Genomic DNA, 12,456 nt, shown 5'->3' with positions numbered 1-12,456 from the left:
ATGGTGCTTAAAGCATTAGAATGGAGACATCCCTAGGGAGAAAAGATACATGAAACAGAGGAAGGAGAAAAGACAGGGTCCTGGGTGCCTCAACACTACAGTGAGGGAGAAGGAGAAGAGACAGCAAGAGGCTGAGGAGCAGCAGTCAGGGATGGGGGAAGAAAGCTGGAGAGCACGAAACCTCAGAAGCCAGGTGATGATCGTGTGGAGCGGAGAAGGGTGTGATCAACTGTGCATGATCAGTTCTGCTCCAGTCCTGCCACGGTGACAGAGACACATTTCTCTAGTGCATACCCGGATGGGCTGCCTGCCTCTGCGAAGGCAGAGCTGAGCACTGGTTTACCTCTGATATTCCCTCGCAGGGTGTTAAGTGTGAGATCCTGGAGAGGGGCGGGCAGAACCCCAGAATCATCATTGCACAAAGACAGGGTGTCTGTACCATACTGTGCAACTTTCAGGAGACAAGGAGATAATTTCACAAAATGACAAAAGCAAATTCGGCACTTTTAGGCTATATGGATGACAAGAAGATTATTCTGCCAACCTCCAGGTAAGACGTTAAGATTTGAATGACAGGAATTTGAATAACACAGGGAAGGAAGGACTTGGAGAGGATTCACTCCACTTGTGGGGGGAGAAGCATTTGCCCACTGGTTTCTACCTTCAAGATTTCTTCAATAGCTGACCACTCCTTGCTCCTTGAGATACTAGCATCATTTATAAGTGTAATGCTTGGATTTTCCTTTCAGACCTAACCTACCTTCTCTTAATTCCTTTAGCCCAAGTTAGCTAGAGTTGATTTCTGTCACTGTCACTGGCAACCACAACAGTACCCTGGCTTATTCCCCACTCTCCAAAATGTAAAGTCCCTGGGACCTAATACAAGTCATAAATTTTTAAGTTGGGCCAATTTTCCAAGGGAATTAAAAGGAAACTTCAGAGACTATCCATACTTACAAAATAAATGCTTAATACTTCAATAGCCATGATTATAAATATTTCATAACATTCTTTTATTTACTAAAAATACTTATTTATCTTAATCAAAGTAATAGATGCCTTTTTTGAGGTTTTTGCCTTGCACATGCTAGGCAAGTGCTATACCTCCAATCCTTGAGATTTAGTTTTATAACTAGTATACAATGTATTGCTAACTGTAGTCCCTACTATACAATAAATCTCTGGAACTTATTCCTCCTGTCTAGCTGAAATTTTATGTCCTTTGATTGACATCTCTCTACACTTGTGGAACTTCTCTACACCTTTTGGTGACGTTTTTTATAAAGGCTACTGTCCTTCGAGTGTCCTTTGAGCTGTGAAAGTCCAAGGAGGCAATTGTTTCTCTCCTGGTGAAAACACGAGCCTAGCTTCAGCCCTCTGAGAACCTTGCCGGGTTCCAAGTAAGAAGCTCTCAGCTAGAATCTGCCCTCTGCCCTCTGGCTGAACCTCTATCAGGAATCATTTGGTCTTCATTCACATCTGATGTCAAGCTTTGTGATAAAATACAGTGGTGACAAATCAGGAAACGCACAGTCTCATGAGTTTCTCTCCTCACCTGATTGCCAGGAAGTCTGGGGCTCAGCTCTTAAAATAAGAAGCCAGGGCCAGAGAGGAGGTTGAGCAGTGGCTCTTTTTTCCTCATTCAAATGAGTTCAACAGAAAGTGATTTTTAAAGATGTGATCCATGCGTGAAAAATAATGCTACAAAGTCAAGTGCATAGAAAATGTGTTCTATTGGTTTTGGTATCATTCTATGAGCAAGACTTTGAGCAGCAGACAGATCAGATATTCCAGAAAGCTCTGGGTTAGCTCCAAGGGCTCTAACTGTATGCCACACCACTCAGTTTCACAGGCTGAGAACATGTAAGGGAATTTCCTAAAGCAAGGAATGTAGCACAAAAGATAAACTTCAATTAAAACCTTTTCAAATGTCTCTCCCACATGAATTTCTAATTCTCTCATATTCACATCCTATTTAAGTTCCATTTGGGGAGCAAAAAGAAATTCCATTTACTTTAAGATTATAATAAAAATGATACTCTTAAAAATGTTAAAAATAAATTTGGACAAAATTTCAAAACTATTTTTATTTATCATCATACTTTGAAGGCATGTTAACAGTTTCAAGTCAATACATATTAGATATCTTTGGTTGTGCTTTATCTGGAAGTCAACATCGAGTCAAAGAACAAAGGACTTAATGAAATCTTAGTCTGTTTGATGTGAGTGTCTGCTTTCTGGTTCAATTTCATAACCTTTTTTAAATAATAAAAGTTTTTATTTTTATTTTCTCTTCCTTGAAATGACTTTTATTATTTTCCCCAGAACAATAATAATTTCTAAAATAAATGAACAGAAGTATGGATTCCAGAGCAAGATGAACTAGGAACTCCTGCATATTAGATTTACAATCTTAGGCAAAACATTTAATACCCCTGTGACTCAGTTCCTGCATCCATAAAAGAGGAAAGCAAGGCTTCCTAAGGCTTTCATAAAAACTGCACAAACTAATACTTGTAAGGCTTTATGGCTTGCTATTGTTAATGTTGCTGTAATTAAGTATTTAGAAGCCCCTGAGTGGCCTTTTTTCAGATAACAAAAGTAGGTGGAATAATATGAACCCACTTTTCTAAGAGCTGAGAACCAACTTTGCCTATATTCCTTCATCACAAACACTGGACATGCAATTTAATTTTTCAGGATGAGAACACAGGAAGCATTTACACAAGAAAAGGAAGTATGAAAATTTCTGGAGCTATGATCATAGATACCTTGACATTCACAACAAAGGTGGCCTAAACTAGAAGACCGCATATTCCTAAAGGTAAGACTGAATGTCTGTTTCCTCTGTCAATATGCAGTAAGTGAAAGAAATGACAAACTTGGATTTGGTCCTAGAGGCTGAGCCAGCCATAACAAACAAGGTTAAGGTTGGGGCAGAGCTCACATTAACAACCGTGTCACTCAGCTCCTATTTTAAATGTCAACAGGATTTACATATGGTGACGCTGCATTTTGGAGAGCTAGGAGTGTCAGGAAATGAAGTTCAGGGAAGGAAACTAACAAGCATAAATCGTCAGTATATAAGAACTCCAGAAATTGGAAGTCATGCACAGGTTCCCCTTCCAAAGCATAACTAGAAAAGTGGACAAAATGCACCATCCTTCCTACTGTACAGATGTAGCATATCTTAAGGGATATTTTGAAAGCATATAAACAAAAGCATCTTAGGCAACATCTTAGCTCCATCCAAGCTACCTAAAGTAATTCTCTGAGAGGACCACCGCAACTCAGAGCTTAATAGGAGAATTATAACTGATCTGAAAGAGAAAGTTAACTGGGTCATTTGTATCTTTAAAAGAAATACATATTAATTAGGATTGCACCCAGCTGTAAATAACTGACCTAATAAGAGTAACTTTTCTTACAACAGAAATCAAAAAATTATGTCAGGGATGGGATAGCTACCTGAATCTATGAATACGGATCCAGACTTCCTATAAATTGTGGAGCCACCACCTTAGCACAGAGTCCTTACCCTCAAGGTTACAGGATGGCTGTGTCACCTGAAACAGGTAAGGACAGTGCAAAAAGAAGTACCTGTTGAGTTTTTTAAATCCCTTTTATCAACTGTATCAATAACTTCCAAAGACTCCAACCAGTAGATTTCCACTTCATATAGCTGAATTACATGGATTGACAAGGTAGCTTGGAGGTAATTTCAACTGGACACATAGCTGATCTAACCACCTTAGCAGGAAAAGGAGTTCTAGCCAGGTGTGGTAGCACATCCCTATAATCCCAGGCCTCTGAGACAGGAGGACTATAAGTTCACTGGAAAGAAGAAAGGAAGAGGGGGGAGGGAGAGAGGGAGGAAAAGAAAGGAAGGAGGGAAGGAGGGAGAAAAGGAAGAAAAGGGAGTTCTAGTGATGAGTGGGTAGGGCAACTATTAATGATGCCACAAAACAAGGCACCATGGAGTCCAGAAACAAGACTATTATTATTCCCCATTACTGTGTAGGTAAGAAGATGCCAACCTGACCAGCTGACATGAGTTGGGTGAAGAAACTTTCATAAATCCTAGAATGGCAGCATTGAGATCATCTAACTCCATACTCCTACACAACTTGTAAACAGTCAACTCTCCTGTGGCAGGCAGACAGAAAGAACTGACTGCAACGCCTTTCCCCTATATTTTTATTGTAAATGAAATGCCCATCCAGTTTACCACCTGCCCATCTGTGAAATTAAGTTTCTCCAGTCAATCTTTAATTCAGCTGACTAGATTTCTATTTTTAAATTATTTTCATAGGGTTCTTGAAACAATATGACAGAATTTGATAAAATATATTAAGCTGCTGTCTCTATTTACTTACCCTGGCACCTTCCTAGACTACTACCTAAATATGCAAATTTTTAGCTGTCATCATAACCATCAACTGAAGAAAAATACTCCATTTAGGAACAGGAAGGGTTGGTTGAGGAATTGTCTAAGTTAACAAAAGTTTTGGTTGGACCAAAATTATGCTAATTAACATAATTGTGGGTGAGTCAAATATTAATTTTGGATGGGAAGCACTTTCCCATCACATTTATTTAATGTTGAGGTTTTTCCCTTGCCTTTGTGACCCCTCAATATGCTTCATCTGGAATTTCTCTTGATGTGTGCCATACATTGACAAGGTACAAAATGAGCAAGCAGGGGTGAGTAGCTCTTCTATGTAGATGCTGTCCTTTCTCAGGCAGGGTAATTGTATCAGAGGATAAGAACTACTATCTAGGAAGTACCTACCATGTGTCCGGTGCTTTATGTACCTAACTTGCTTAATACTTGCAACTCTGAAATACAGAGTGCTGTTATTACTTCTGTATTATAAACAAAGTAATGGGGCTGAGGGTTAACCTTGGTGATAGAGCACTTGAGTAGAATGCACAAGGCCCTGGGTTTGAGCCCCAGAACCACAGGGTAGGGGGAGAAGACAAAGATGAAGAAGGAAAGAAGAAAGAAGAGGAAGAGGAAGAGAGGAGAGGAGAAGAGAGAACAGGAGAGAAGAGAGGAGAGGAAGACAAGAGAAAGAAGCAAGGAAACAGGCTCAGAGAAGACAGGTTGTTTGCTGCAGGCCCTGGTAATCTATGCCAGAGTGAGACTCGCACACAGGTCCGTCTGCTGCAAGGCTGGAACTCTCTCCCCTACATTGCTGCACTTCTCTGGACTTCTGTTTACAGAGTGATATGTCTGAGCTCTCAGCTATGGAATCTGGATTTTCCAGCTGAAATAGACACTAGAGCTTACATGGTACAAAGCAATAAAGTAGATTTCTGTTCAAAAAAGACTATAGAATTACCCCAAAGCAACTTATCTCCTTCTTTGACTCCAATCTAGCATTTTTTTCGCTGATACCCATACTTAACTCCTTTCTGTTGAGTAGAGTGCTAACCATCTAAAAAGATGGTATCACTATCTTGGTAGCTACACAACTACAATTGTGAACTTTGCCAATGAGACCAGTTAAGTCAATAAGACCACTTGGGATGATGCAGGGCTGCAACAATTTAATAAAAGCATTCAAGATATTTCCAAATTGAGTTGCCTTTGGGAGTCAAACTAATCCAACACAGTGTTCTAATTTCTACACTTCCACTTTGTGTATATTTATTTCTTTGCACAAACTTCAGATTCTGCAGTTTATCCATATAATGGAACAGTTAGGAAAGTGGCTAATTCAGAATTTAAAAACTATGGGCATGAAGATTCTACTGAGAAGTTTCATGGTGCAGGAGGAGGGAATCATTCTTCTATTAAGAATAATGAACCCATAATTTTTTAATGGGCAAATGCATGTCACAGATAAAATTGGTGCTTGAGCTAGCATTCTACAAGCTAGCATTCTACTTACTTCAGCTATTACAAATAGACAATGAATAACTGATATAAATGTACTGATATTTTTCATATTATGGTTAGAGGAGAGAAAAGGTGTAGGGATGGTGACAACAGGAAATCTGAAGGGATGACAGAAAAAAAAAACAGAATTATGGAACAGAAAATAAAAGGAAGAGAAGAGGGAAAGCAGGCCCTGTGATGCAGGCTGGGAGGCAGAAAAGAGGAGAAGCAGTGTGAAAACTGAGAAGAGGAGCGAGGGAGAAGGCAGGCAAGAAGCAGGTGGAAGGGGACAGAGCAGAGAAGCCAGAACACACAATTGCAAGATAATCAGTTAACCAACAGGCACAGCACTCAGCCCTTCAGAAGCACTGCCTCAGTGGATGGACAGGTGACTGCAGTGAGATTATTCTCTGAGCCACAGGACCTACACAAGAGGGGTCACCTCGTGGGTAGTGTCCAGAGAGCTAAGAATTTCATTTTTTGTGTTTAAACAATCAAATGGGATCTTCAAATTTGAAAAATCAATCCCAATTTCTCAGGTTTCTGTTTTTTTTTTTTTGGTACCGGGGATCAAACTCGGGTCCTTGCACTTTCAAGGCAGGCAGCAGAACCACTGAGCTAAATCCCTGGCCCAATCCCAATTTCTGAAAATGTACTTTAAAGAGATCTTTGCTTAAAATTGATGACTTAAATTAGGTAGGTGGGAGAGATAATCACCCTGTTTCTTGAAACTAAAAAAAAAACAAACAGATAAATGTATTATTTCTCTTTTCTACAAGTGTGCTATGTCATTATTCAGAAATAACCTGATTACTTCTCTTAGATCACAGTACATCTTCCCATTCCAATCCAATTTGCTACATCTTCCTTCGTCTCCTGAGAATAGAGCAATTCACTCTTTTCTATTTCTACAGACATAAAGAACTTTTTATTTTGTGCAAGGCTGAGGTTTGAACCCAGGGCCTTCATAATGAGCTATATCCCACCTCATTTTTATTTTGAGACAAGATCTCTCTAAGTCACTAAATTGCCCATGCTAGGCTTGAATTTTTGATCCTCCTGTCTCAACCCCCCAGCATGATGGGATTACAGGCATGTGCCACCATGCCCAGTTAAGAACTTTATATTTCTGTGTAAATATATATAAACAAATCTTTAAAAATGCACATGTTCCAAAAGGTCTGGTCACTCAATGTTTTTCCAATGCAAAGGCTATTTGAAATAAAAGTGTTATATATCAGTAAAAATTTGTGATTAAAGATATAAATTTCAAAGTAGTATTTAAGATAATCAGAAGACAGTTGTGGCTTAATATGCAACTTCCCCTAAATAATTAATGAAATAAAGCTCCCAGACCACCCTATAAAGTTGACCCGTTCTCAAAAGGGGAAAAAAAACCCAACAGATATTTTAGATACTTTCTTTTGAATAAAATTAATTTATTTGGAAGTCAGTAAAACTGGCTTTAAAATCTTATTAAAATTTATCCTCTTTTTTAAAGATAAAGAGAAACTTAATGGAATAAGACAGTTCTATAAAAATATACTGATGATTATAATACAACTGTTTTATTCTTTAACGTTTTAATGAAAATAAAATAATTGTTTAAAATAATGACTCACAAAAATGGAGGAAATTGTGCTAGTTAAATAATTTCTAGTAATGTAGAGCTATGGATGAAGTAAAAATTTCTGGCTCAATGAAATGTTTTGAATTATGATTCTAAAGACCTGAGTTTTTAGTTCAGGATTGAACTGAAACACATAGAATATAAATTACATGAAGCATGATTTATATGATTTCAGAAACAATGTGAAGAACAGTAAAATACATTTGGAATAAATTGTAAAGAGTAAGATGAAATATGTGACAAGCAGAACAAAATTCTTTAAAATGCCCAATTTTCAGTCATATATAAACAGGACACAGTTGCTGTTCACTTATAAATTGCATTTGACAAATGATTCTAACAGTTTAGATATGCTGATTCCAGAATCTAAGACATGGAAAGGAAAAATAACCATATACCTGATCAACAACATACTTTAGCAATAGCATATTTAATTCAAATGTTAAGGTCATTCCTTTGAAAGAGATTAAATCTGAGGTATATTTTCAAAAATTATGTCTAACATAGAGATCATTCCTGTATCTGAAAGACCATTTGCGTCACTTCCTTTGAAGAGTGATTTTAAATAACGACCAGTTGATTTCAGTGCTGAGGGTTGCAGCAAAGGGTTCTTGAGGCTCTGCCCTGATTATGTCTTTTTAAAGGCAAATGTTCGGTTTTAGCAGTAGGAAAGTAATTCTCCTCAAAATATCATTAAAAACATAATGGAAAGAGGTAGAATGGAAAGAACTACCAATAGTGGTGCTAGATTTACAAAATAGAATAAGCCCTCTTTTAAAATCTAATACCTTATCACCAAGTCAGTTCTGCTCCAGACAGATTTTTTCTTTTGGTTGATATTTTGGAGCATTATTTGTCACTGCTAATTAAATACAGTACTTCTCCACTTTATGCCACAATAACAGGGATGCTACTCCATTTAGATGTTCAGATAAATCACCTCATCAAAGCATAAGTTTGGAGCTGACTCATTTAACTATACTTGGCTTTCATTTACTAGGTTGGCGTAGTGACTGATTTTTCCTTTGAGATAGTGACTGAGGGAAGCCAATCTTGTGCATAGGCAGATCCTTAGTGATATGATTTCAAGAGTATTTAAAAAGCATTTTTAATCCCAAAATATATTATCTGTCTTTTTAATGATGCCAAAGTTATTTTAAGCAAAATGGTGGAAATTATCTTCCTAGAGTTGTAAGTAAAATCTTGGGAGAATTTAACAATGACAAATGACACTATATATTGATCATAGGGCACAGAGAGAAGCTGCAAACAAAAATGGTAGATATATACCAGAGGATTCGGGTGAAGCAAATGGATTACCATGAGACGGGAACTTGGCCTTCAGATGTTCCCCAGTATGGAGCTGGTCCCTAAGAGAAGAAGCAGGGAGTCGCTGGGCGTGGCTGGGAAAGAGAAATGGCTCCTCTATTGGACCATCTAGGTTCCCATTTGCTATCCTTTACAACTTTCTACAAAAGAAAAAAAAAAAATCCAGGTTTGGTCCCTGGAAACCACATTGGGGAAATTGACCATGTGAGGATTTGTGTCCCCATAAAAAGAAATTATAGGAAAAAATGTTCTGATCCTGAGGCCTTTCTAATTCAACATGCCTATGAGACCACTTTTTCCTGAGCTCTTATGTCACAGTCATGGTGTGCTCATGAGAAGACATTATAGTTCACAGTGACTAACAATGCCATCAAGAGTCACATGCAACAGAGTTTAAAAGACATAGAACATGAGAACCGAGATATGGAATGACACCATTTTATTAAAAGATGGGAGCCTCTTAAATGTAACCACGCATCATTTATAAAGCTGCCAATATCGCAAACAGATGGATATACTACTTAATGCTAAAATTACATGACAATTCTGTTACCCGTGCAAGCTTCAAATTTCTTAGTACTATATTTTTCTTTTGGTCTAAGACTGTCAGAAAAAAAATTAAGTAAATATGATACACCCGGGGACCTATAATTTTAACCACTTTTATGCTAGACTGTCACACAGCCCAAGTCTCAGGGGGCAGCTGACTGATCCACAATAATGTCTATGAGATGCTGTTGTACTCAACACCTCTATCTCAATGCAATACACTATTCTTCATAGAAGTCACAATCATCAGCTCTCCTCCCAGATACTATTTGTGCAAATACTGACTGAAAAGAAAAGCACAGGTAAGGCTGATTTTTCCAGACATGTATGCTATATTCTAAAGGTGTAGGGCAGAAATAAATGCTCAAGCTAAAATTTCACAGACTTCTTAGCTTAAGCAGACTTTTGGCCAAGTGACCTTCTGTTTTCATCACCCATCAATGTGAGCCAACCATGAATGTATATTAGATGAACCTTTCCACCTGCAAGTCAGTTCTTATAGACACTATATAATTTTTAAATTTTCCAAAAGTCTAAAGGGAAAAGGGACGTACACTGTACAAGCATCATTTCATCTTCAAATATTTCTTCTACAGGAAAAACTCTTACTGGAAGCCTGTAGCTACAGCTACTTCCAAAATCTATGTTTGATAGAACAGCTAATAGGAATTTTAAATTGGATATTATTCTCAAAATTTCCCCTCCAACTTACATAACATCCTTTTCTGGTAACAGAAAAAGGTGGCTAGTGGGGATCCCCCCATGTCCACTTTGAAGTACTACACTTTACTCTGTACTATCCTTTCCTTTTCACACTTAGGGGTATGATTCCAGTCACTCTTCGGTTCATTTGCTAACTGTAGCAAAAGCAAGGGCTATCCCACATTTTGGTGTTTTAACTGGGATTTCTATACTGGCACCTTACAAAGGATATGGAAATCAGAAAAAGTAAACACTGCTTTGTATCCTCCCTTGGTCTTCCCTCTTAATCTGACAATTGCACCCTCCACACCAGCCCCCCGAGGCTCACTAACAAGCTCTCTAGCAGCCGGTGAGGGAAAGGACCTTGGCCAGCCGACTTTGGGTTGGTCTGGGTTGCCATCATACTGGCTGGTGCTTCTAAAGATTTCCATGACCTCCGAAAAGCACCAGACTGTTCTTAGGAAGACTGCAAAAACCGCTTTTACTAAAGTAAGGGCTAGTTGGAATCAATTTATTTTCCAAAATTAATTCTAAAATTCCACGGACAAGGCTGCCACCATGCCACAAGAAAGTTGTAAAAGCACTGTTATAACCTCTAGGGAATCATTTATTTAGGCAATGTATTTTAGACCAGATACGAAGGTTTGTCTTAAAAAAACCCAGAAAAGTCTTAGGATTCTTGTAATTTTCATATGCATGTCTATCTGAACTGCCAGCGCCCTGTGGATAACCTTCTGCCGTGTCAATACCTGTTAGTCTGTTAAAGAAATCATGCCATGAGCTTGCTAGGCGATGTTTTCTATTTGGCTGGACATGTATTTTGCGTTGAAATTCTAATTAAACAGTTCCTGTCACACTGCTTAAAAGCTCCATAGAAGTGCAGAAAATGGACAAAATTTGTATTTTGTCCGTATACTCAACTCAGCTTAAAATATTAAAAAATACATGTACTATATGAAATTTTATTTCTTGGAGCTAAATTTTAGTTCCTCGGTAACGTTTAACCTAGATGAAAAACTGCTTAAAGATCCCTTTCTGAAGGGATCCCCTTTTATAGAGGCTTCCAGCCCCTACCTGGAAAATAAAGCCGTGCAGAAAAAAGACGAAGTCATTAATAAACATCACAAAGACAATGCTAACACCACCGTCCACCATGATAAAAGTAAAAGAGGAATCAGAGAAATCATCCATTACTGACAGTTTAAAGACACCTGAAGGGGTACAGAGTTGGAAGCAGCCTCTCCGTTTCAGGAGGGCTGCTCGGACCGGGCCTCCCACCTGGGAGCCGCGGGAACTTTGCGGACAGGCAGGTGGCGCGGGGCAGCCGCGGACCGGGGCGCTTCGATATGCCGCCAGCCGCCCGCGGAGCCCAGGGACAGCCTCAACGCCGCCGGGACCCCCGGGGGACACCGAGAGCCGGACAAAGGTCTGAAGCCCAAGGAATGAGGTTGAGGACACTAGATGTGCGGGATCATTCAGCGTCCGCTCTAAGAAGGAGCAGCGAAGGGGAAGACGCCGGTCCCCAAGGACTCCCTGGCGCGGGCCCCGGCGGGAGCGCTTTCGGAGATCTGTTAGGGGAGTGTGCAGGGGTGGAGAACGCATCCCAACTCGGCCTCCATTCTCGCTAACTTTGCTCCCTCTCCACGGAGCGCAGCGCAGAGGTGAGAGCTGTCACGTTTCGGGTCTCCAGGGCCCCTGAGGGGGAGGCGGAGGCGGAGGAGGAGAGAAAGGAAAGCTGCGCCCGGGGCGCACGGGGCGGCGAGCGCGCGGGGAGCTCAGTACCTACCATGGTATTCCTGTCCCGGCACGTAGTAGGTGGGGTTGCCCGCAATGTGCAGGGAAATGAGCACCTCGCCCTGCTCCCCGTCCCCTTCCAGCTCCCCGTGGTGGGTGCACAGGAAAAAGAAGGGCGAGAAGCGCGGGTAGTGGCCGCCCGCGGCGCGCGCCCTCAGCGCGGCGCCCCAGCAGCAGCAGGGCCAGGAGGAAAGTGCGCGGCGCCCGGGCGCTGCGCCCCATGCTGCCGCCGCCAAGCGCCCCGCGCACCGCTCGCGCACGCAGGGTGGCGGCGCCGGACGGAGCGGGCGGAGCGGGCTTGTAGCGGCCCCGCCGGGAAGTTCACGGGAGATGGCGGCTCCCAAAGTTACTTCGGGCCGCGGGTACCGAGAGCAAGTGCGTCGTCCACAGCTCCGCGCCGCCACCGCCTGCGCGCGACGCTCCTCAGCCGGGCCTGGGAAAGCGCCCGCCCCTCCGCACCGTCTTAAAGCCCCGGGCGCCGCGTCCCCCCCCCCTCCCCGCGCGCCGCCACACGTGTCCCGGCCGCGCCCCCGCCCGCGCGCCCCGCCCTCGGCTCGCGGCAGCGGCG

At 41.2% G+C, this 12,456-nt stretch overlaps 1 protein-coding gene across 1 annotated transcript in view; it reads right to left on the bottom strand.

The window, feature by feature from the left end:
- Positions 1 to 12,332, bottom strand: part of Reln (reelin) — a 445,708-nt gene extending 433,376 nt beyond the window's left edge. Inside the window, 2 exon segments of the mRNA XM_021253949.2 lie at positions 11,881 to 12,056; positions 12,058 to 12,332. Of these exon segments, the coding sequence (XP_021109608.2) occupies positions 11,881 to 12,056; positions 12,058 to 12,110 (229 nt within the window). The 5' untranslated portion in view covers positions 12,111 to 12,332.
- Positions 12,333 to 12,456: the final 124 nt, after the last annotated feature.

The sequence above is a fragment of the Heterocephalus glaber genome, unplaced genomic scaffold (genome assembly GCF_053883595.1).
Source record: "Heterocephalus glaber isolate CG9 unplaced genomic scaffold, H.glaber_assembly_v1.0 deba00000676, whole genome shotgun sequence".
NCBI classification, from domain to species: Eukaryota; Metazoa; Chordata; class Mammalia; order Rodentia; family Bathyergidae; genus Heterocephalus; species Heterocephalus glaber.
Note: the sequence above shows the minus strand (reverse complement) of the source record. Positions and strands in the feature narration are given on the sequence as shown.